The sequence below is a fragment of the Protopterus annectens genome, chromosome 8.part0 (genome assembly GCF_019279795.1).
Source record: "Protopterus annectens isolate FY-2018-M chromosome 8.part0, PAN1.0, whole genome shotgun sequence".
Lineage (NCBI taxonomy): Eukaryota > Metazoa > Chordata > Ceratodontiformes > Protopteridae > Protopterus > Protopterus annectens.
The window spans coordinates 134,980,542-135,006,661 of record NC_056741.1 but is presented as its reverse complement, the minus strand read 5'-3'; the positions used below and the strand labels follow the sequence as shown (position 1 = coordinate 135,006,661).

Sequence of the window (26,120 nt, the reverse complement as noted above, 5' to 3'; positions counted from 1 at the left end):
CAGCACTACCTTACAATGTTTCATGGTCTTGTTTGTGCAGAAGTATGTGAAGGTCACAACCACGAAAATCTGGTTGCAATAATACGTAAATACCGTATTTACATAAAGAGAAATTGGTCTATAAACTGTTTTTTTATCTCATGTGAGCTATTATACATCTGTCTGGATTTACAACAATAGCATTTAGAATTTGTATGTCTTTGTTATTAATTTGAATAGTAGGAGTGGAACATGAATTTCTTCAAAACTCCATGACAGTTTTTGCCCAAAAACCTTCCAACTGTAATGTTTGTCATTCAGAAGTCAATTATCTTCTAAACAACTCATGCCACAAAATTGTTATTCATTCTTTTGTAAAACCATAACTATCCTAGCATTATTTTGATGCTATTAATATGTAAAGCCATTAACCTAAACTGTAACCCTTTCCTTAATCAACTTTCTGTTGTAGTGTCACCTCCCCATTTGTTTGCATAACTTTCCTCATAACATCAAGAGTATAACCCATATTCTCATTTTCTTCTATCTTTTATAAACGGTTTCATTACCAACAGTTTCTAAACTTTGTACATTAGAATATTTTACATTAATCCCAACATTACAATTTTGAATTTCAGGAATTTGCTAATAAGAACAGAATATATCTGGATATACCATTTACTCAAACTTCCTTTCCAAAAATTTGATAATCATTAACATTTTCATCACTTAGTAAACTACAACTAAGCAAGAAATGGCCTACAAAGGCACATTTTATTTACATTATTTTACAGTTTTTCATAGAATGCCCATATTCAGCTAATTGGCTTCATGTTTTTTTTTTTGGGGGGGGGGTTGTGCTTATGAAATGACTACTAAAGAAACAAGTCTTTGGTCATCTCTAATATTTTAACATACCATTTTTGTTATTAGCTAATTGTTACTACCCATCACAACACTGTCTATAGTACAGAAGCTTAAACGGAGCTGTTGTACAACATTCAATGATGATCTGTAATCCACTTTTTGCATACCTATCTATCTATTCTGAAAACATGGTCTTATTTCTTCTTTTGCAACATAAGAGGTATGAATTTGTCCAAGTAATTTATTTTTAAAAGCAATTCCTTGTTATGAAAAATTGTAGCCCTTCTGTGGAATGCCAAAGGATTTTTTTAGTCCTGTGTCAAAAGTTTTAAATATGCATTCAAAAAATTTCTGTGCACCTAAGCGAATAAGCAATCTTGCATCTTTAGTGACAGAACCTAAAGGTGGAATTGTAGTATGCCATACAATATATTTGTCTCGGTCCCCTTCAATAAGCACATCACACCGAATGATGATTTATTGAATTACCCATCCAACATGACATGACCTTACTCATCCTGACCCAGTAAGCTGCATCCGTACCTCTACTTGCGTACTTTACTTATGAAGCAGCGTCCCCATCTCACTTCATACACCATTCATTGAATTACCTTCCAACCAAATAAGCAGCATCCTTACCTTCGTTTGCTCATCTATTCAGCAAACTTCCTCCAGCTGCTCATTTTCCTTTCCCCCAAATCCTTGAAATGAACATCCAGACACCAAAGTGGGAACAAAAGAGGGCAAGCCTGTCCCTCTTCTCCGCCTACCCCAACTGATAAAATAACCAAAATCCCCACCAACAAAAAAGGAGGGTGGATGGGTAGCAAGTTCATGCCAAAATGTGATTACCTACCCAGCTACACTTGTCTAAACCCCTTAAGCCCCACCCCACTCTTACTGCATTTCCTCCCAATCATCCCTCCCTCCACTTAACCCTTTCACTTTCCCAACCCACTTAACTCCCATTAATATATCAATCTAACTCCTCTTGAAGATGTCCTGGGACAACTTGGTTTGTTGCTAAACCTCATTTGTCCCAGTCCTCTTCAATAAACACATCACACTGAATAACATTTGATGACCTTTATTAAAACTTCCGTAACATAGCTTTGATCACCACATTTATTAATTACAACTGGACATAGTATAGTTGATTCTAAACACAGCATAAACATCCTATCAGGACAGCGTACCTACTCATCCTGACCCAGTAAGCAGCATCCATACCTCTACTTGCTTACTTTATTTATGAAGCAGCATCCCTATCTCACTTCATGCACCATTCATTGAATTACCTTCTCTCTTTTCGTTTCCTTTAAGCATATCAATCATGGGTTCGGTTTTCCCTGTATAATCTGATATCCATTCCGTTGAGAATCCAAAGATTCCTAGGGCTTGCCTTAACCCTGTGACAGTAACTAGAATTGGTAACTGTCTTATCAGTTGCCTTTTGTCTTCACTAATACTTCTTTGCTCTGCCGATACCATGACACCCAAGAAAGTAACAGAATTTTTCATAAACTGACTCTTTTTAGGGTTCAGTTTTCATCCTGCTTGTCTTATTGCTTGGAAAATTTCTGCTAGTGCATTTAAGTGCTGTTTTTCAGTTTTTGTTCCTACAAGTACTTTATCTAGGTATTGAATGATAGAAGGTCTACATTTTAGTGGTTTTAGTATTTCCTGCATTACATGATGAAAAACTGTTGGAGCATTATGAAGGCCCTGAGGTATTATTGTTCAAGTATACTGTTGACCTTCTACAGTAAAAGCAAATTGCCATTGTGAGTCTTTATCCAGAGTAATACTCCAGAAACCATTGCTCACATCTAATGTGGAGACATTTTCATTTTTTCCTGAATCTCAGCAATAAGATCAGGTATGGTTCCTTCTATTGGCAAAGAACGAGGTACCACCTTATTAAGGTCTCTGTAATCAACAGTAAGATGATAACTTTTATCTGGCTTTTGTACAGGCCAATATGAACTGTTAGCTGGTGAATTAATTTTTATCACTACCCCTTGAGCTTTTAAAGCTTTCACAGAATTTAGTATTACCTGTTCACTTCTTTTTTTACTAGATATTGTTTTATAGGTTTCTTGGGACTGCCTCTTCAGGGACATGCCCACATTCATTCCTATGTTTAGCAAAAATATCCTGATAGCAATAAATTACCTGAGCCAACTCTTGCTTTGGTGTTTTTAATAACTCAACTAAATTATACTGTCCTGGGTGTTTGACACTGTATTCGTATAATGTTTCACAATACTTCATTTAATGCTCCCTCAATCAATTCAGTGTTATGTAAGATATTTCCAATGATGTTTTGTAGATGAGGATCTGAAACCCATGCCTGCTGCAAAGTATCTTTCCCTAGTTTTGCTTCTACAGGGAGATTTAATTGAGCTTGAGAGATTTCTCCTCCCAATCCTTGCAGGTTTACAGTTCTTGTTCCTGGGAATGGTCTTATAGTAATGCTATCTGTGGCTCCTGTATCTAAGTGGTCTCCTACCCAAATCTGAGCACGTGGCCTTGCTGTTCTTTTTCAATTTCATTATGTAAAGCTTTTAGTTTATCTGCTGTCACTTTTACCTGTCTGTCTGATTCTTCTACACTTTTCTCTAAGTGGAACATCTTTTTAACACAGCTTTTATAATATTGTGTTGCTCTAATGTACAAACTGTTGTAAAAGAGCTGGAACAAATGTTTTCTTAACAAAATCTCTATTCTGATTAGATTTTCCCCACTCTGTAGATTAATAAATCAAAGAAGGCAGTTTATAAATAGGACTTCTCTTTTGCAATCCTTCAGGTATTTCTTTTTCCTTTAACTTTTGTTGCTTCTGACTGACCCATTTATGAATAATATCCAATAAAAATTGTGCATTCCCTGTCTGTGAGTTATCACTACCTTCACTATCGGTTTGGTTTATAACTTCTTCAAATCTGGGAAAATTAGGAGATAAAATTAACCTTGATGTCTTAGCCTTATCTAGGGTATTCTTTTCAGAATCTGACATCCCTGTTCCTTTAGAGAATGGAAAAAACTTTTAGATTTTTTTGAGACCTTTTTGTGTCTTTAAATGGTTTAGTAAACCTTAATAAATACCCGTTTCTAGGTCTGGTTACAAGAACTTGTTTTTGGTATAATATCTTGGTTTAAGTCTCCAATACTGTTATTTCAGGTTTCATTTTTGGTTTTAACAACTGTGATGTCTTGCTAGCCACATCTAAAAATCTTGTTACTAAGCAAATTCCTTTAACTGCATGCCTCATAAATTACAGATTGCACAGTTAACTACAGGAGAACAAAGTATTTAGTGCTTTCTACATTAATAAGGAAAAGAAAGTAGGACCTCACCCTATCATCCGTGTGGAAGTCCCTTCTTGGGAATTCACTGGCCAGCCTTTTCTTTTACCTACCTTCCTGCGGATGGGTCCCATGGAGGAAATCTTATCCAGCCCCTGGATTCTTGGTTCCTTCACCTGACCTTTCTTCAATATTTTAACTTTATTTCAACTTTTCAACTTCTGCACTTTCTGCTTTGTTCCCTCCTGGGTTTCAGCACCAAAAACTGTAAATGTATCTATGAGCACTGCATCTATGAGGAAAAATACAGGCAGTTAGAAGAACAAGAAAAATAAATGATCAGCAAAGCAAGGCATTCCAGGGTCAGTACAGTTTATTTCTCATGTATCTGACAAAGTTTACAAGTGAGTACAGCACTTTATATACTGTTTTGACAGATGCTGTCCTTCCTCTTTAGACATACATTATGTCCTAATCAGTTCATTGCTGTTACAACAGACTATTTTTGTAGAGGTACATACGCAAGCATTTCTTGCTTCAGCTTTGTCATCATATGTTCTTAATTATCTAATTTTTCTAATAAGAAAGACTATGGTTGCTGTTACAGCTGCAGTTAATATTTACATTATTATTACTGTTGAATAATTCACTCAATAAAAGTTTGCAACTTACAAAATAATACAAAAGCTTAATAAAAACTTCATATAAAATCTGTAGCATGTATATACAAGGTGCAATATCTGCTCCTGTCATTCATTCTATAGACAATGTATGAAATAGAATAATACAAATTTTCTTATTCCTTGATGTTTGTAGCATATACGTACATTTTACAGAGCATGTATTTTACATTCTGTTTATTCTTTACACATATAGTTTAGGAATGTTTTGATAGAAATAGTAAAGTACTGGCTAATACACATTTATGAAACTTTTAAAGGAAAAGCCATTCCCTGCTGTTACAATACATCAGTGTATGTCAGTGTGTGACCTTTGTCCTAGGCTGCTGTGACTTTTCCAGGTTATTTCTATCCTAACAGAGAGCTTAGCTGACAATTATAAAAACCACTGTGAAATCGTATAGCTAGTTTACATCTGACATGTGACATCTGATTATTAGAGGAATTATTTTCAACATAAATATTCATTCATATTGATAATTATGCCTTGATAAAGAGAAGAATTATTTATAAGCACTATCTTAACTTGGCTGATGCCCTTTTAGCCAGGCATTGTATTCCCATGCAGCTTTGTATTCATGCTTTCAGTCACTATCATTCACATAAAAGAATGTTCACACATGTTGCTCAAGGAAGATTTCGTAAGGCTGGTGTCTCAAGATTACTATAATAGTTACATTTGGCAGAACTTCTCATTGTTAAGTTTAATCTAGTAAGTCTGTTACTTAACAGAAGTCTGTTATGTTTTCTAACTCTACTTCCTGCAGATATTGGATATAGCAGGCACTTGAAAGCTTACTTTCCAATAACCAATTTCACCTATTACTCAAAAAATAAAACTGAATGCCAAATTTCCCAGAACAAACAAGCAGCATGTCTGTTTGTGTGTTTTGTCTTGTACAAGATTTTGTTAAACCAAAAAGATGATTATAATGGAGCTTCTTCAGACTATTCTACACCACTGCTGAAAGGATGGTAGTGATATCTAAATCTATTGCCTAGATGAGTTTGATGCCTCCTTTCTAGTCTCTCATCAGAGATGATGACTCCTTGAAGCCTATGTCATGACCATTGAAATGCTTGCCAATCAGGAAGACTGGGACCATTCTATCTGGACATGCATCACATCTTAGCAGAACATTTCATTGAAATAATTCCATCATAGGTTCATAGGTGTGTACTAGGCTAATGGCCCAGGAGCCTTTACAAGCCTAGTCATAAGATTACCCTGGTATTGTGCCACCTGGCCTTAGTTCCTAGTGCCTCTGTCAAGAAGAGCCACCGGAGTGATCCCCGGGATGAATTTTCTATTTCCCAACCACTCATCAAGATTTCTCTTAAAGAGGGCCAGTGAGGTGCTCTGCTTGACATGTATGGGAAGTCTATTCCATAGCATGGGCAGTATCTGGGTTATGAACCTGTCCCTCCAGCATATTCTGTTGATTGTGGTAATCAGGTTGAGGTCTCTGGAGCGTGTGGTGTGGAGGGATTGGGATTTCTTTAGATGTACAATTTCTAACAGAGCTGGGTCAGACATGGCTTTGTAAGTCAAGCAGAGATCACATTTAAGTAGGAGATATGAGATAGAGAATAGTTAGTTTTTTGAGTCTGTCCATATAGGACAAGTGTTTAAGGCCTAGGATCCTCTTTGTGAGGTACTTTTGCAGCCTTTCCAGTTGTTGCAGGTGTCTAGTGAGGTACATGCCAAATGGGGCATTGTACTCTATGACTGGCCTAATAAGGGAAGAGTAGAGGGAGACAATGACCTCTTTCTTCCTGGATGCAAAACCCTTAGTAATGAGATGTGCCACATAGAAAGACTTTGACCACAGTGGCAATGTGGTAGTCAAAAGAGAGGTCGCTGTCAAACTGTGTTCCCAGATCTCTTATAACACCTTCTGTGTTCAGTGGACTACCATCGATGTGGTGGAACTGGGTTTTTTCCCCAAGGGGGATTTTTTGGCATTGAGCTTAAGGCCATGGTTCTGACACCATTTGTTGGTCTCAGTGAGGCCTTTCTGTAGGATGTCAGCCTCACTTGGGGAGTTAATAATAGGTCCCAACTTGCAATCATCTGTGAACTTTGTCAGCCAGAGTCCCTTTGTGTTGGCCAGGACTTTAGAGAAGTAGACACCAAACAGGAGAGGACCCAGGACCGAACCCTGTGGGACTCCACTCCTGACTGGTCGGCAGTCTGACTTGGAGTCAGCTACTTTCACACTGTGGGTTCTATCTGAGAGCCAGTTTGCAACCCAGCTTAGACCCAGCTTAGTGAGTTTTTCTATGTTTCCTGAGTGGAGAATGGTATCAAAGGCCTTGGCCAGATCAAGGTAGGCTGTATGAACTACCTTGCCTTCATCCACAGCTCTGATGATGGACTCAAAGAAGTCAACCAAGTTGAGCAGGCATGATCTACCCTTCACAAATCCAAACTGTGTAGGATCCAGAGTTTAGAGATTCCCTATATCCTTGTTTATTAGGTCCATGATGATGTGTTCCACAGCCTTGCATATCAGACTCATCAGGCTAATGGGGCAATAGTTGCCCGTGTCTGTAGTCGCTCCTCCTTTGTGGAGAGGGATGACTGTAGCAGTGTGACATTCGGTAGGGACAAAGCCTGAGATGAGGCTGTGATTGAACAGGGCACAGGTGAGGTGCCAGTACACTCTGTAGTTCATGTGGAACACAGCCAGGGATATTGTCAGGCCCCATAGAAGCTGTATTCTTGGACAGTGCTGTTTTAACCTGTGCAGCACTAATCCTGGGTGCCTGGCAATCTACTGGTATTGTGATTGGTCCTTTGGGGGAGAGAGAGCGGTAAAGTAAACATGCTGGCTATGGCCTTGCAACTACCCCTCTAATATCACCCACCCCATCCACCCACTACCTTTCTTTCCACCCCACTAACTACCTCGATTATAGCAAGCTTGGATGCTCATAAGCCTAACTACTTATTATACAGCAGGAACTTCATATTGTAACAATTGTTAATGCCTGTTATGTACTTCGCAGATAACAATTCTAGTTGTCTGCTGATGTACTATGTTCATCTGTAACTATGTTTGTAATTGTTAATTGCTATGGTGATCAAATTGTTAATTGCTATGTAAATCCAATGTAACTACTGTCTGTATATTTTAACTGTGGAGCTTTTCTCCCCGGGCCTCCGCTGAAAATGGACCTACGTCCAGTCGGACACTCACAGTCAACAAATGTAAATAAATAAAGTTGGCACTGAATCTATCAGCCAGTATATTGGCAATATCTGTTGGCTTGGTATAAGAGGTAGCATTGTACAGTAGCTCAGAGCAAATCTGGGTATTGCCGTGGAGATCCTTTCCATAAGTATAGAAGACCTTGTGGTTGTCTTTACTATCTGCTGCAATTTTGTTTTCATAGCTAGCTTTAGAGGATATGATGAGGGATCTCACCCTTGTGTTGAGGCTGATAAGGGAGTTTTTCCAGTCTTGGGATTTCACCTGATTCTGCCTCAGTTTCCTCCTTCTGTTGTAGAGTTTGTTTATGGCAGAGGACCACCAGATTGGCCTCCTTTTTTTGAGGAGAGTGTCTTGGTTCTATTGGGTATGGCAAGATCCATGCATTTGTGTACGTGTTGATACAGTGCATTGTTGTATGATTCGGCAGTCATGCAACTATTCTCCATTTGCATGGGTGCCATGAAGTTAACCACCTCTATTTTTAGGAGCCTGAAGTTAGCTATGGAGAAGTTTTTCATGGTGGCTACCTTTGTGTGGGGTGGGGGGGTGGGAGGGATGTGGATTTCCAAGATGATTAGTTTGTGGTCAGATGTAATCAGGGCGGAGTTGTCTACTGGTGTAGAGCAATGGTTGCCCTTGTTAGTAATGACCAGGTCAAGGATGTTGCTACCTCTAGTGGGGGTAAGAATGAGCTGGTCCAGGGCATTGGAATTAATGAATTCCTGGAAGTGTTGGGCAGGTGTATTGGTACATGAGTACTTTTCCCAGTTAATGGAGGGGTAGTTGAAGTCGCCCAGTATGAGAGTGTTAGGCTGGACCCTAATATTCTCCAGGGTGCTTAGGAACATGGAGTGTGAGTCTTGGGATATATTTAGGGTCCTATATAGCAGGCTACGACCTGAATCACTGTCTTACCCAATGTTAGCTGCACCTGAAGTATCTCAGATGCGTTATGTTGGGCTACCAGTCTGGAGGTACACGCATCCTTTATGAATATGGAACCACCAAGCTCTGGGGCCAAAAGGTGTGGAATGAGTTATAGCCTGGTAGTGCAGGGGTGCTTTCTGCTGCCTTGAACCAGGTCTCTGTTACAGCACAAATGTAGATGTTCTCCATTTTAAGGAGTGCTTCAAGCGAGTGCATTTTGAGATTTAGACTTCTAGCGATGAGCAGCATGACCCTCATATTGCATTTTTTGTAGCTGTTATGGTGGTAATTTGGTCTTTGGAACACCGCCTAAAAAAGGCACTGTATGAGTGGAAAAAGCCTTGACCAGTATTCACCCAGGAGTGACAGATGCAGGCCATCTCTAGCAAAGCATTGAGGTCTGTCAATCATGTCATCCCAGGCAGACAGTTACTAGATCCCATTAGAATGACACCAGAAACTTAGCCAATTGTTGAAATCAATCATTTTCTGCTTGTACTATGGTATCATTCTGGGTGATGCTGCTTAGGGCTATGGTCATACCCACCTGGGCTACATAATCCAAGACTTCCTCCATGTCGCTTTTCATGTGGTTCAGGTCATTCACACCCACATGTACAATGACAGAGTCATATTTGTACCTGTTGTTGAGGGACATGAATGCATGCATTATGTGGTGGATCCTGGCACCTGACAGACAGCTGTCTGTTACTTTCTCCTTATTCAACCTAGTGAGTGGGACATCAGTGTGCCTCACTATCATGTCACCTATGACTAGTGTGTTGGGCATGCTGTTTTGCCTTAGGGGCTTTGGTTGAGTGGCACACAGTTTAGGAGAGTTATGTGTCTCATGATTAGTGTTGTGGTGTTCGAGTGCATTTCTGCCTTGGAGGTCTCTGCTGTTTGGGTATATTTTTATTGAGACCCTTCATGAAGGTGGGTGTGTGGTTTGTGTTTTTATGTGAAGGCAGTGCTGGTGTGTGTTCTGCAGGGCTGTGTGTTCCATGTGGTGTGGTGCAAGTGTTGACCTTCTCCTCTTGACCAGCTATTCCGGTCTTGGCTGGACAGTGTGTGGTTTCCAATTTGGATATATAATGCATCTCTCCCAAGTCTGGATATATAATGCATCTCTCCCAAGTCTGAGTGTTGTGAGGTAAGAGGAGAGGGTTAACAGTGTACATTAGACAGTTGCTACATTGCCTCAGGATGCCAAAGTTCACCAGGTTAATAGGAGAAAGCACAGGGAACTGACCTTTAGACATGCCTAGAGGGGTGGGCATTAATAATAAGTACTGGAGCTGTTTCCTTGTAGAACATTTAGTGCGGGTAGCACTTTTGTGTGCTACAATAATTGCTACAGGAAGTCTGGTAAAGTGCTACACTAATAAGCTAGTAAAAGTGCAGGAGAGGAGTGAGCTGGCAGATCTAAGGGAAAAATTGAAGAGCAAACTTTGGCACTGCTCAGAAGCTTACAAACAGTCCTGGATACAGCAAATTTGTATCTGGACTAGACTAGTTAAGGCAAATGCAGAAACAGCTAAAACAGCACTAAAAACAATTCAAGTACAGTGCAAGCTAGCACACTTGAATGTGTAGCAGTATTAAAGCAAATACAGTTTAAATAAATGCAATTTAAAATGTATTCTGAACTAAATCCAAATTGTTGTTTTATTCAACTCTGAACAATTAAAAGTGCCAAAAAATATACTTAGCTGAGAAGCACACTCAGTCAGAACACAAGGAGATTTTTTTTTAATATATAAACATTCCCAATACAGAGTATGGCAAATTCAGCAAAGTCATAAGTCTGTTGAAAAGGACTGGGTTCTGTTCAGAGATCCAAATCCAGAAGCTTCATGAGTGGCCTCTTTCTAGATCCAAATAGGTGAGATCCCTGTTGTTTGAGTTAGTGCATATAGCAAAATGTTGGTTAGACCCTGATGGTCTCCATAGTAAAGAGACCATGCTAGAAACTTTAGTGATATAGTTTAAAGGGTATTTGCAGCCACTGTAAGACAATGGGTATGTCAAGCTGAATCTCAAAGCAGTTTTATGATACTGGTACAGAGAGCATTATGTTATGAAAAAGTATTTAGGGAAAGATCTTAGGCTGGCAAAGCTGGTACCAAACAAAAGGGAAGCACATCTACTTACTTATACTTCAAATATGGGAAATTAGGGCACACTGCAAAATACTATAGAAAATGTAAAGTATTAATACCACTCGAACAGCCAGGAATGTAGGAAGAGCTGGTGAGGCTAAGGAATATGACAAGGCTTTTGGGAATTACATTCTGCTGTTGTGCTACTGCAAAGCTAATGAGCTGCATAATAGAGTGACTAGGTAGGAACTACAGGGGCCCTTAGATTCAGGCAGCATGGTCACTTTTGTAAAACTCAATATGTATGCAAGAAAAAGACCCTCTTCCCAGATTCATACAGGCAGTCTATATACATTGGGGAGATAATGTACTACCCCACCATTCAATTTACTAATTCAGTCCTACTTCAGAAAGACATGATGGCCCTGGTACATTATATTATTTATGATTTAATTATTTTATGTATGTATTTATTTGTTTATTTAAAGTTTGCTTACCAGGATTTTAGGCTGGTATAGGACTCTTTTCAACCACCTCCTGATCTGAATTGGCAAATATCATATATAAAGTAGCTCAATAACACATTCAATACATGCTGACAGTTACATAGTAACAAGAGCAAAATGCATAACCAGCTAAAGTAAGCAAAGAAAAGCAACTGCATAATGTTTAATGCAAATTTAGGCTAAAAAGATGGCGCAAGTAAGTTAAAATGCAGTTATGAGAGAAAGAGCAGAAGTAAAGCTCAGTCTGAACTACAGCATGTTAGCTTAAGAAAATGCTTGCACTCCCACTCTACCTCACTTATTCATTAAGCACTGCACATAAACTCATATACAAACCAACATGCCCCTCCCTCTCCTCCTTATTGACTACATAACACCCTAACTGGCCACTAAGATCCAAAAACACAATGATGCTGAAAGTTGAAAAACGAAACCTTGCAGCTGATCAAATGCTGTACTCTTTTACTGTTTCAGAACTATGGGATGCCATCCCACCTTCTATCAGTAATCCTACTCTCTTTAAGAAGTCTCTTAGATCACACCACTCTTCTCTATGGCAATGTACTTGTGCCAAAATACCTCCTAACACCTGATCCACTACTATATCCCTCTAAAATATCACTACTTAGGAGCTCTCTCTGACTTGCTGAATTCAACTGCTTATACTTACAAAACTCCAAGTAACAAACAAAGCTGCTACCCTACCTGACTAACTCCATCCTCAATGATCAAATTGTATACAGTGGTGATGTGTAATGTTTGTAAATAGCTTGTACCATTGTGTTTAATATTTATTTCCATGCATTGAGACTGCATATACACTGTATATTGTGGTTTTTCTAGTATGTACTATTAATGCTATGTGGAGCTTTTCTCCCCAGGCCTCTACTGAAAATGGGCTCACTTAGGCCCAGTAGACCTTCCCGGTTAACAAATGCAATAAATAAATAAATATACAAATGCATTATAGCTTTAGGATACAGAATTGTACCAAAGCTACAGAAATTAACCAGCATCCTTAAAATGTGCATTTATTTTTATTCAGTAGATGTACTGATGTATACCACACACTAGTTATGTAATGTAACTTTAAAGAAAGACTTTCCCCGTCTTCAAAGATTTGTAGACAGAGTGGGAGGACAGGGACGACAACTCTAATGGACCTGGCACTGCTCCACTACCAAAGTGAGGCCAAGATACCCTGTAGTCCTACAAGGGACAGATATCCCCATCAGCCATCCCAGTATAAAACCTAATGAATGGTTGCATGCAACCTACAGTTACTGTAGGACACAAAAAGACCATGCTGTGCAGAAACTTATCCAAGGTGGAGATAAAGTCCCAGAACCCACAGTTGAGGGAGAAACTTAAAAGAAGCCTAGAGAAAATAAGGATTCCCAAGGAGTAGAGGAGATGGTTACAAATGAGCCTAAATCTCACAGAAGAAACTTTAAGAGAGGGTGAAACAAGAGTGGGTTAAGAACAAGGCATTCTCTCCCAAACAGATAAGTCTTCCAACATAAAATAAAAGAGATAAATCCTTGGAGCAATAGACTGTGCTACCCTTCCTTGCACAGGAGTTGGACACAGATGTCCTGATGCCTGCCTTAGTGGGAGAAGACACTTAGCTGTCCACCTCTTGAGATACAACTAATGAGTGAAGCCCAAATCTGTCTGAACTCTTAGTAAGTCACCTGAATTTCTTAATGGTTTAGTTGGAGGTTAAGACCCTTAAGTGAGTTCTGACAAAAGACAGCACTAAAATCAGGATTCAAGAATTCTTTAGCCCTGATGCCCATAACTGAGATGCCTTTTGATAGAAAAAAACTTAATTTGCTAATCAAGTACTACACTGGAAACAAGTCCTGGTGATCCTAGATTATGAGACCTCATTTCTTGAGATAATTCCCTCAGAAATGTCAGATTTAAGACCATTGTTACAGAGTTAATGTTACTGTTCTCGCTAGCTGTTATACCCAAGGAGAGCTTGACAGACCAAAAGACTGCATTTATGTCAAAGATTATGAGGAACCTCTGTCAGTTTTCAGGCAAAGCAACTCAGAACTTCTGTTTGCCATCCCCAAACCAACTATTTAGTGTGAATTTTCAAAAGAACCTTGAAGTACATGCTAAGAAATGCTGTGGAGACCAATGGAAAAACATAATTGAAAAAGGGGTCTATATTACCAGCTGGAAATGTTAAATCTTCAAATGCTCAAACATAGACACATAAAGAGTGAACTGTCTAAATGCCAAAATACCTTTACAGTGAAAACTGCCATATTGAAATGTCATAGATGGCCAAACCTAACCAACTGCAGTGTGAACAGGTGATATTCAGTTTTTTATATTCTTCACCAGCAATCCAGCTTTGCAATGTTGGCCAACTATTGTACTTCGATGTTTTGAAATTTGTCATTTATACAAAATATATCTTTATGTATCAATGTTTTAGCATTCAATGTTATAACATCTCAATCTGGTAATACAGACCCGGAAAAAAGCTACTGCCTTACTTGAGGTTCTACATGAGAAAGATACCACAAACCTCCATACAATTTAGTCTGTTTGAGTTCTTGTATGGTAGACACCCTATGGCTCTGCTGGATATAGCAAAGGAAACTTGGGAAGAGTAGAAGATCCCTTTCAGATCTTTATTCGGTAAAAATAATGGCTAGTCATCTTCTTCCAGCTTTTTCCCAGTTAGGGGTCACCACAGCAGATCACGTGTCCGCTCATGATTGGCAGCAGAGCTTTTACGGTGTTGAGTTGCCAGCCTGGCACCCAACCTTCCACAGAAGGCACCCACTCACACCTAGGGCCAATTTAGAGAGTCCAATCCACCTACAGCATGTCTTTGGGATGTGGGAGGAAACCAGAGCACCCGGAGGAAATCTACACAACCACAGGGAGGACATGCAGACTCCGCACAGAAGGCACCCCAGCCAAGGATCAAACTGGAGAACCTCTTGCTGTGAGGTGGTAACACTAACCTGTGGCCACCAATAATAGCTGGTCATCAAGGGGTGTATAATAGGAATGCTCAGAAGAGCAACTTCCAAGTAGATGAGTGGGTCTTGGTTCTGGTAACTACTTGTCAGAATAAGCTCCTTGCCGAGTGGCAAAAACCTTATGAAGTCTTTGACAAGCTGCAAGATGTAAACTATCGGTTAAGGCATGTAGGGAAAGAATTACTTGAACATGTCTGTCATGTATACATGTTAATGAGATACCAAGTACTAGAGCTGCAAAGTTTTTTTTGCAAAACAGATGGAAAGGTTATTAGATAGTAGATATAAGAATCCATTCTATGCACGCATTTATGGGCAGTGACTGATAGAAAACAGTGCAGGCAGCTATGCCCACATATACTGACCTACATATAATCAGTATGGCCCTACCAACTAAACTGGCTTTAGTTCCTTTACTGAAAGCAAAGTAAATAAGATGTACAAGTATTAGTTCAGCAAAACCACTGGTGAGCTTATAGCTACATAAGCTATGTAAATTTAGTTTGAATGAGTGAAATGTCTTTTTAATGTGAGAAGCCGGTATAATATAATCAAAAAGTATGCAATACCCTAGAAATTAGAGTGAATGTATGTGTCTGTATAACACAAACACACACACACAGACACAGACACACACACATATGCATGCAGATGTGCACACACACACACACACACACACACACACACACACACATGCAGGCAGACTACATTGAGTAGACTGTTTCAGGATGCAGACTATAAATAAAGACATTCCAACTTACTTTCAAGATTGTCAAAACAAAAGGCCATAGACCTGTGTAAGGTTTATAACCCCAAAAAATTATCCTCCACTATTTTTCAAGAATCTCAGGGGAAACAGTTGGAGCTGGGGAAACGCATTAGTACTAACAGTCAAGTTTGTTAATGGGGAGAACAAGTGGAAAGAAACTCCATACCACTTCTGATAAAATTGTTCAGATACCTGAATAACAAAGTGCCTCAAATAAGTCCAAAGGTTAGCGTTGTTAACTGAAATCCTAGTAGTTACAAATGCACTTTTCTGCTAAAAGAGCACTCTCTTAGCTGCAGCTATGTCTGTTATGGGAAAAGGTGTTCTTTTTGTTGCAGGATTATAGGCACATCTTGTGGATTTAAATCATTTTTAACTAAATGCTTAACAAAATAAGTAGCTAATTCATTAAGTAGTGTTCTGTAGGGCAGTGTGCTACATAGAGCTGGGCATAGGCTGTAGCTTTGCTTAATGAAACAACACTAACATTACAGCAAGTATGAAATAATTCCATGTGAAAACAGGGATTCAGTGCTGCACAACAGGACTGAAGGTGGCACCCGGATTTGATGTGCAATGTTATCCTGCTGGTCATGCCTGACTGTCATTGTCATGGCATATTTGAGTGATTCACTGCTGAGTGCGATATGACAGAAAAGTAAATTAACAGCTTATCATCTATATCTTTGCTACTGTGTTGAAAATTAATGACTTGTTTCTTTCATATAAAAGGAAAACAGCCTGTCCTCATGAGGTAGTCTGAGGACATTATTTTCTCTTCTTTAGTGATAACTAGAAACATGCAGTTGGGTTGTTAACTGAGCTACATGAGCAGTTTTGCAAGAACTTCTCCATGTTGTGATAGTGAAGACAGATCCAACCCACAGACAAAAATCTCATTTTGCTAGTAAATCTGTACTTTTTCTGTTTATGTTGTCTGACCATCAGCTTTGAGTAATAGGTGAAAAGATAAGCCTGCAAGAAGAACTGTATGAAATGGGGTTTATTCACAGGCTGATTGTCTCACCGTCTGTGACAGCATATCTACGTTATTTGTTAGGAGACTTCTGGAGGAGACATTACTGCTGACTGAAGCTCAGAAGAGCCAGTTAAGGTGGTTCATTACACCATCTCTGAAGCTCCACCTGTAGCTGTACCCCCACACCTTGCCACAGGGCAAACTTGGGAAACTAAACTGTTTTGACAGTTATCTAGATCTCAGCAGAGGAGCTAAAATTTACATCCCAAATAAGGGCTATGCTCCCTAGTGTACTTGGGTCTATATTATGTGATATAACATTTACATGTTCGAACGTCATATGGCAGACACCATATGATCCAATATGTAAATGTTCGAACTTTTCTACGGAGATCTCCGTACAGAGCGGAAATGGAAATTTTCCATTGTGTGCACTGTAGTGCAAACTCGTAGTTGGTATATTTAAAGAGTGGGGGGTGTGGTAGGCACAGGCGGGCGTGCCCCCTTGCCTAACCCTTTCAGGTAGTTTTTTTAACTGTTTTTTTGTCTTGTTTGTTATTTTCGAACATTTAAAAGTTCGAACATATGGTGTCGACCATATGGTATTCGAACTTTTAAACGTTCGAAAATATAATATAGACCCGAGCACTTAATATGTTGCTGCCATGACCATCAGCAGGTAGGCTGAAAATGATGGGATGGAGGGATAATAACTGCTCATCAGCTACAGCAGTCCTGAACCTGTTGTTTATATCTAAGTAACAAATGGCATAGTCCCTGCATGGGAGGGCAGCTACAGCAATTCCAGAACTGTTATTCATATCTGGGCTAACAAATGGCATAACAGATCTTATAGGTTATGCACATGGGGGAGAACATTTAGGGTATACCAGAAAATCCTCCTCAACAGCAATATGATACGGGTCTGGAGTGCCTTGATTTCCTGATCAGCTCCAAACATGGGAAGTTTGCAGGTAGCTTGTCAATTTCCATAGCCTAATGAATTAGTTGAAACTCCTGGAAGTAGTCTATGGTCAACTAGGGGGCAAAAATATTTAAAAAATAACATTTTACTACATAATTTTTAAGCTTCTGTTCACAATTTGTATTTTGTGATGAAAATTCTTTTTCTTTTTTTCATTTTTGGGCTGTCATTCCAGGGTAGCTTAAAACCTACATTGATGTGTACCCTCCATATACAAAATGCATCACAAGTTATATATTTAGGAACACCACATGATATTCTATATGTTAAAATGCATCACGTTACATATTTAGGAATAGTATACAATATTCCATATGTTAAAATGCATCACAATTTATATATTCAGGAACACTGTGTGATAGTCTATATGTTAAAATGCATCACAAGTTATATATTTAGGATTATTATACAATATTCCATATGTTAAAATTCATCACGTTATATGTTTAGGAATACAATACAATATTCCATATATTAAAATGCATCACAAGTTATATATTCAGGAACACAGTGTGATAGTCTATATGTTAAAATGCATCACAGGTTATATATTCAGGAACACCGTGTGATAGTCTATATGTTAAAATACATCACACATTGCATATTTAGGGCTAAATATTTAGGAATACTGTACAATACTTCATATGTTAAAATGTATTACAAATTATTTAGGAATACTGTATAATATTAAAATGCATCACAAGTTACATACTTAGAAATAATGTACAATATTTCTTATGTTCAAATGCATCACACATTATATATTTAGAAATATTGTAGGATGTCCCATATGTTAAACCTCATCCTGAGTTATATATTCAGGAATACTGTATGATATTCCATATGTTAAAATGCATCACAAGTTACATATTTAAGAATACTGTACAATAGTCCATATGTTAAAATGCATCACAAGTTATTTATTTAGGAATACTGTATGATATTAAAATGCATCACAAGTTACATATTTAGGAATACTGTACAACATTTCTTATGTTAAAATGCATCACACATTATGTATTTAGGAATACTGTATGACATTCCATATGTTAAAATGCATCACAAGTTACATATTTAGGATTACTGTACGATATTCCATATATTAAAATGTATCACAAGTTACATATTTAAGAATATTGTGAGATATTCCATATTTTGAAATGCATCACAAGTTACATATTTAGGAATACTGTGCGATATTCCATATGTTAAATGCATCACCCGTTACATATTTAGAGTTAAATATTTAGGAATACTGTGCCATGTTCCATACGTTAAAATGCATCACGTTATATATTTAGGAATACTGGATGATATTCCATAGTTAAAATGCATCACAGGTTCTATATTTAGGAATACTGTACAACATTCCGTATGTTATAATTCAATCATACATTATTATTTAGGAATACTGTATGATATTCCATATGTTAAAATTCATCATAAGTTATATATTTAGGAATACTGTACAATATTCCATATATTAAAATGCATCACAAGTTACATATTTAAGAATATTGTCCAATATTCCATATATTAAAATGCATAACAAGTTACATATTTAGGAATACTGTCCATTATACAATTGACCCCCCATTAATATTCCAAAATGCGCACGCTGATTGGTCAGCATGCACATTGTATATCAGAGTTATAGTAATGGAAAAAGGTCCAGTCACCCGGACTTTTTCCATTAGTATAACTCGTATTTTACAGCAACGGAGAACGCAAGATCTCCGTTGCTTTTTACACACTGTCTTGCTATGTTAAACGAGTTTAACATAGCGAGACAGCTTTAAAAAAAGTAACTGAGATCTTCCTATCTCCGTTGCTTTTTAAGTCTCATATGTTAAATGGGTTTAACACAGCGAGACAGCTTTAAAAAAAGTAACTGAGATCTTCCTATCTCCGTTGCTTTTTTTAAAAGCTGTCTCGCTATGTTAAACTCCTTTAACATAGCGAGACAGTTTGTAAAGAGCAACGGAGATCTTGCTTTCTCCGTTGCTTTTGCCCACAGCTCTGACATACTGCGTAAGCATACGCAGTACATCAGAACTGCCACAGAATACCACACAGTTGCGGAAGGGCAGCAAGGAGGCATTATACAATGCCATTATTTAAGAAAAGTAATTTTTTTTTCTTAAATAATGTCATTGTATAATAGCAATAACCCACTTCTGGGTGTGGGTAATGCTGGATTTACCCACGGTTGTCTTTGTTTGGCCACTCGGCCTTTGCTCGTGACCAAACCACTCCAACCGTGGGTAAATCCAGCATTACCCACAACCAGGCGTGGGTTACTGCTACAATATTTCATATGTTAAAATGCATCTCACATGTTACATATTAGGGTTAAATATTTTGGAATATTTTACCATATTCCATATGTTAAAATGCATCATGGGTTATATATTTAGGAATACTGTACGATATTCCATATGTTAAAATATATCATAGGTTATATATTTAGGAATACTGCATGATATTCCATAGTTAAAATGCATTACAGGTTCCATATTTAGGTATACTGTACAATATTCCATATGTTATATTGCATCACAGATTTCATATTTATTAATACTATATGGTATTCCATATGTTATAATGTATCCCAAGTTATATATTTAGGAATACTGTACAATATTCCATATGTTAGTGTGTTAGTTGGATCAGTGATTCAATAGGTTGTTTAATCTCCTTTGATGCCTGCACAATCATTAGCCCATGGGTTCTATCCTGAGGTTCTTGGATTCGTGTTCCAGTACTGATATTGCAGTGAATGATTAAGAATGGTTCTGCTCTCTTGACGTGCTATCCTTTGGATGAGATTTTATTCTAGTGGTCTCCAACAGGTGTCCCATGAGCAACAATCCTGCCTACCAAAGCATTTTGTCTGGTTCTAGTGAAGTTGTTGACACTTTTATTTTACATTAAAATAGTGCCACAGTTTATTCTATTTGATTATAGTGTACCTATCAACATGTTGAAACATGAAGTTCTTGTTCCTGGACTGAGGTGGTGCCCTACTTTGACTTTATGGTAGGCATATAAAGCGGGTCTATATTACAAATTCGAAGTCTTACAACTTTGAATACCATATGGTCGACACCATATGGTTGAAGTAAAACTTCAAACTTATATAAAAAAATAAATAAAAACGTTAAATTAGCAATTAAACATTTGAAAGCAGGGGTGGCAAGCCTGCCTGCACCCCTCACACCCCCCACTCTTTAAATATACCAACTCTGAAACCACACTATAGTGCGGTAAAGGGAATATTTCCCCACTTGGGGGGTGCAGGGAGGCTTGCCCCCCTGCTTAAACCCATCAGGGTACTTTTCTTTTGTTTTTGTTTTTTTTTAATTCATATTCAAAGTTTTAAAACTTCAGCCATATGGTATTCGAAGTTTTAAAAACTTTGAATATATAATATAGACCCTATAAAGCAGCTTGTCATAACTGTGCATCACATGACACTAACATCAAATGACAGCAGCATCATAACTGTGCATCACATGACAGTAACATCATAACTGTGCATCGCATGAAAGCAACACCAAAGCTGTGCATCACATGAAAGCAACACCAAAGCTGTGCATCACATGAAAGCAACACCAAAGCTGTGCATCACATGAAAGCAACACCAAAGCTGTGCATCACATGAAAGCAACACCAAAGCTGTGCATCACATGAGAACTCCAAGACTATAAAGCCGGATTTCAGCATTTGAAACCTGTAAATACTTTGAGAAAAGCAATTTTACAGGGGGGGGGTAAACTCTACATCAGGTACCACCCACAGACCTTCTATGTACTAACCCTGAAATTGTTCTATTTGGAAAACTGAGAAAATTTCAACATACCACAGTTAGCATAGGTTTTGGCTAGAATAGCAAGTTCAGTAGCGATATTTCTAGGACTACAGTTTCAGACCATAAAATAGTTGATGGGTACCCATACAAAGAAGATATATGCTGGAGGATGGTAATGTGGCCAACCCCATCCTTCCCAAGATGTATATGTAGCTTTAAAAGCAAAAAGGTTGAACATCCCTTAAACTATTTCCCTGAGTTTGGAGGTAACTTTGGTAGATATTAAAGATCCCATGACTTTTAGAAATCAGAGTGGTGGAATTTCCATACTGTCTAGGTAAAAGACCCCCATCTGTAAGAAGTCTCATGAAAATATGCCACATGCTTAGTGGGAGTCGATGATCAACGTAAATACATATATTACTTTTCCCCCCTTAAAAAACACATTTTAACTGATTGTTTCCAAGCCATCGAAAGGAACAATTATGTTTCCCAGCCTTTGCGTAATTATTTACCTAATTCCATGCCATCAAAAGGAACAAAGTGATTATGTCTGCAAGCAACAAAAATCAAGTAGGCTTTTGTTCATCTGAAGGCTTTTCTTAGTCTACCAACTTTTTAAATGTTCAAAATTACAGCTGAATTTGAACTATGACAAGTGCAAATACACTATTGAACGTTTTTTGCTGAATATATTTAATCTCATGTTAGTCTTGCTTCCTCATGTTCACGGTTTCTTTTTTTTACATGTAACATTTTCGATTCCCTTATTGTTTTTAATGAATGACACAGTACAGGTGGTTCACATTAGAGAGTGCTGCTTTCTATAACAAATGTATACATGCATGTATCTATGCTTCTGCCTCACTTCATGAATTTTTTTTATTCTTTACTAGATCACTGAAGGGAACAGAGTGACAGAGAGAAAGATGCAGTGAAAGTGACATTGAGAGAAATGTGAAGAGAGATGAAAATGAGTTTGAACAGGCATTCCCATTACATGTCTCAGTAGGAAGACTTTCAAAAATTAACTAATGTCTATTTCTGTCAATCACTAGTTCATTTAGTATATGGTGTTTCTTTTTATTCCATCATCTAATCAAGTCTTACCCAAAGTCTTGTGTTCATCTGCACATTCCCTAATGTAGTCTGTTGGTGACTTTTGCTCAGGTTTATGCATACCGTGCCGGAATGGACCCCATTGTTAAGTCAGGGTGTAATTAAAATTCATGAAATCAGTTTTGCTTCACCCTTTCTTATTTGATACAATTACTCTTCTCAGCACCTGCTATGTACCCTGAATTGCCTCTTTTTGCAATTCACACGGGGTTACTTCTATTAGTAGCATATTTAAATATGTTTGAAGATTTTTTTTTAATTATCCCAATTGCTCCTATTACAACTGGAACTATCTCTGTATCCTTATTCCACATTGCTCTAGTTTCTGTTTGCATGTCCGGACATTTTATAAATTTACGTCTTTCAGTACATAAGATACTGTAGTCACTGAGGGTAGCAGTTTCAATAATCAAAACTAGATCTTACTGACTCACAGTATTATTCTTTCAGTTATTTATTTTGTTATATTTATGTTAACACTTACATAACTGCACATGCACTTAAGACCAGAAATGTATCATTAAGTAGATTAAGTCGATGAATACTTCTAAAATAAAGTAATAAATAAAACGCATGTAAAAAATATGTATCTCTTCTTTTTAGGTCAGGAAACTATGCGCTCTGCAGCAGTTCCAATTAGAAATGTTAAAGCAAAAGTGGCATTTAAAGATTTACAAGGTGATTATAAAAGAGGACTTCCTTACAGAGGACAGGTAATATGGTCTTTTGTTATGTGCTAATGACTCCATTTATGCCCTATGTCGAAACACTGAATGTATTTGACTGAGGAAGACTGAGCATAATATAAGAATGGAAATATCAGATTTGTCTAAAGATTTTATTAGTAGATATAATGTAGGGAATCTAGAATTAATTTTATACAACGACTTTTCAATAGAATTAAAAAATGTGCACTCTGATTGGTCAACTCAACCAGCGTGTCTGTTGTAAATCGAGCACATACCAACAGAAAAAAGTCTAGCTGCTGAGAGGGTAGACCAAATACAAGAAAAATCAGGTACATTCTGTAAAACTAAAGAAACAGAAATGTACTGGATTTTTGCTCTGTCTCGGTAGACTCTCATACCTCTGAACTGTCTGGATGTTTGGGAGAATATCCACATTTTTGCATCAATTAAAAAGAAAAAGAAAAGCAACAGAGATTCTTTACTCTCTGTTGCTTCTGTTGACCAGCACTGACAAAGTATGCAAGCATGGGAATCTTAACTCCCATATGCATGCACAGTACATCAGAAAATGCAGAAGAATGGGGAAACAATGCAGAACACCGCACCCTCATTATATGAAGACATTATTTAAGAAAGGTAAGCAATTTCTTTCTTATATAATGTCATTGTATAATAAGAATAACCCACTCCTGTGTGTGGGTAATGCTGCATTTATTCATAGTTGTCTTTGTTTGATCACTCTTACTTCACCATTGTGATCAAACCCGCACCAAATATGGGTAAATCCAGGATTACCCACACCCAGCTGTGGGTTTTTACTTAAATATAATACAATTATACTGTCTGCTCCTTTTTCATATCATAGTAAATTGATGCAAATGTACTGAAAGACTGAGATTGTTTGTATATAAACATGTCAGAAACTAAAGCTCCACAACATTTTCTAGATGTGTTTTTAATCAGCTGTTGTATACACTCATATAGAAACAGGGAGACAGTAACCAAGATAAAACAAATATATATTCTATTGGTTATGGTGGGATCAATAATTTGAAGACTTACAAATCTAATGACTGCAGAGCAATATCAAATTTTATGAAAACCAATTGCTGTAAGCATTATCAGCTACAACAGCAACATTGAAGAGAATATTTGATGTTCTTTAATCTGTATGATTCTGCAGGATATGATTAAGTGGGAAGGAATGAGAATAGTGGACATCAGCAGAAAAAAAGCTAAGTGTTAATGTTATTAAGTCATCATAATGAGTGCAGAGGGGTGGTGCAGTAGTCTAATGTTTTCAGTTTTGTTTTAAAACTAGAAATAAGAACAATGTTATGAAGATATATTCAGGGTAGGAAACTGGAATAAGACAGGATTTAAAAAAATGTAAGGGTGAGTAAAAGGATAACAAACACAAGAAAATTAACATGATGCAAGAAAAAATCAATTCTCACACTTCTGGCAAGGACCGTCACCCTGTACTCCTGCTTGTTTCCTTCAGTCTTCATTTAGTATTAGTATAAATGCAAATAATAAATAAATAGTTCCTGAGAAAGTCTCTTAAATAGATAATTCTCCCAAGTTCCATCTGAAAACACGAACTTCTATTTCAAGTTTACCCAGTTAACAATTTGAAACAAAATAAAATTAAATTATATTAAAAATGAGGCAGGCATTTAAATGATTGATGACGTGTCTAGGACCATTGTATCTGAATAATATGCAGTGGATACATTTTTAATCTTAAAAGATGGATGTGAAGGGTTTCACCTAATAGGCGATGAAATGAAAATGAGTAAATATAGTAAAAAATAAACAAAACAAATAAAAACTACTGCCAGAAGGGTTTTTTAGAAATTTATACCAAACCATTATGCAATAAATTCTTAAATTAATGAAACAATCCTAAATAGAGGGATATTTATAAGAATTACACAATTAAACAAATGGTCTTGCCGTTTGTTTACCTACTTGTAAACATGTAAAGTAGAACAGTAACTGTGAATGATTATTAATCTGTCTGAAGATAGTATAAATGTATTAACACAGTCTGGCACCAATGACATAGGTAAACTGCATCCCAAATATGTAGCAGTATATATCACTCATATATAACAGTCTTTGGTAGATAAAGGTTACACAACAGGGTTGTCACTTTGTCTATTATCTGCTAAGACAAAAATGTAATTTTTTTCTTCAGGTAAATGGGAAATGTTGGAGGTGCAATGGGGAAGAAAGCGGTACTGGGGAGTATATGTTCTCAAAGTGTAATGAGTTGGCAAAGTTTAAAAATTCCATACAGAGTACTCGTCAGGAATACTGAGTGAGCAAATAAATGTTAACTAAGGAAATGATCATTTATTGATCGATTTATTTGACATTTGTTGACTGAGTTAGTCCAACTGGGCAGATGCCCATTTTCAGTGGAGACCTAAGGAGAAAAGCTCCAGATGATGATTACAAGTAATCTGAAAATACTACATAAAGTAAAATGATGCTAAACAATTTTACAGTAATTACTAAGTTTCATCCTAAAACATAGTCACAGTGCAAGTATAAACTACAAGTACCACAATAATTACAATACAGTTTTTTCTATTAGCTAGACCATAGATCACTTGCTTGCAATTATGAAGGAGGTAGGTAAAAAAAAAGTAAAAGAAAAATTGCAACAGTTCAACAGGATAAGATAGTTTTACTATAATAAATGTTAGGGTAAAATGGAAGATGAGAGATGGAGTGAAACAGACTATTAGAAAGGAGGGGGAATTAGGAAAGAGGTCAGGTCGATTAAAAAGGGTGAGTGCAAGAGCAGGTCCAAGAATTTAGTGGATAGTCTTTTAAAGTTTTTCGAAACAGTTTAAGTTAGAGATTCATCTTAGAATAGTGCTACTCAGTAATCATAGAGGAGTTTGCCAATGGTTTTATTGGGTTTGCAGATCTGGAGGAGGAGTTGGTCTGGAGGAGTGTAGGGGCTGATGATTGTTGAGAGAGCAGGACAGGTTGGTTTAAGATGCAGTGAGTCAGGTGTAGGTGAGGCAGAAGGAGTTGAAGGTGTAATTCTAACCACTGTGTAAGTTTTTTAGCTTTAGGCAGTGGTGTGAGCAGTAGGGTAAATTAGTGACAAATCTAGAAGTTTTATTGTATGCATTTTCTAGTTTAGTAA

At 37.4% G+C, this 26,120-nt stretch overlaps 1 protein-coding gene across 1 annotated transcript in view; it reads left to right on the top strand.

Annotated features, from left to right (window-relative positions):
- LOC122808674 (alpha-2-macroglobulin-like) overlaps positions 1-26,120 on the top strand; it is a 1,311,252-nt gene that overhangs the window by 374,579 nt on the left and 910,553 nt on the right. Inside the window, exon 7 of the mRNA XM_044079652.1 lies at positions 22,866-22,975. Coding sequence (XP_043935587.1) covers positions 22,866-22,975 — 110 coding nt within the window. The remainder of the gene's footprint in view (positions 1-22,865; positions 22,976-26,120) is intronic.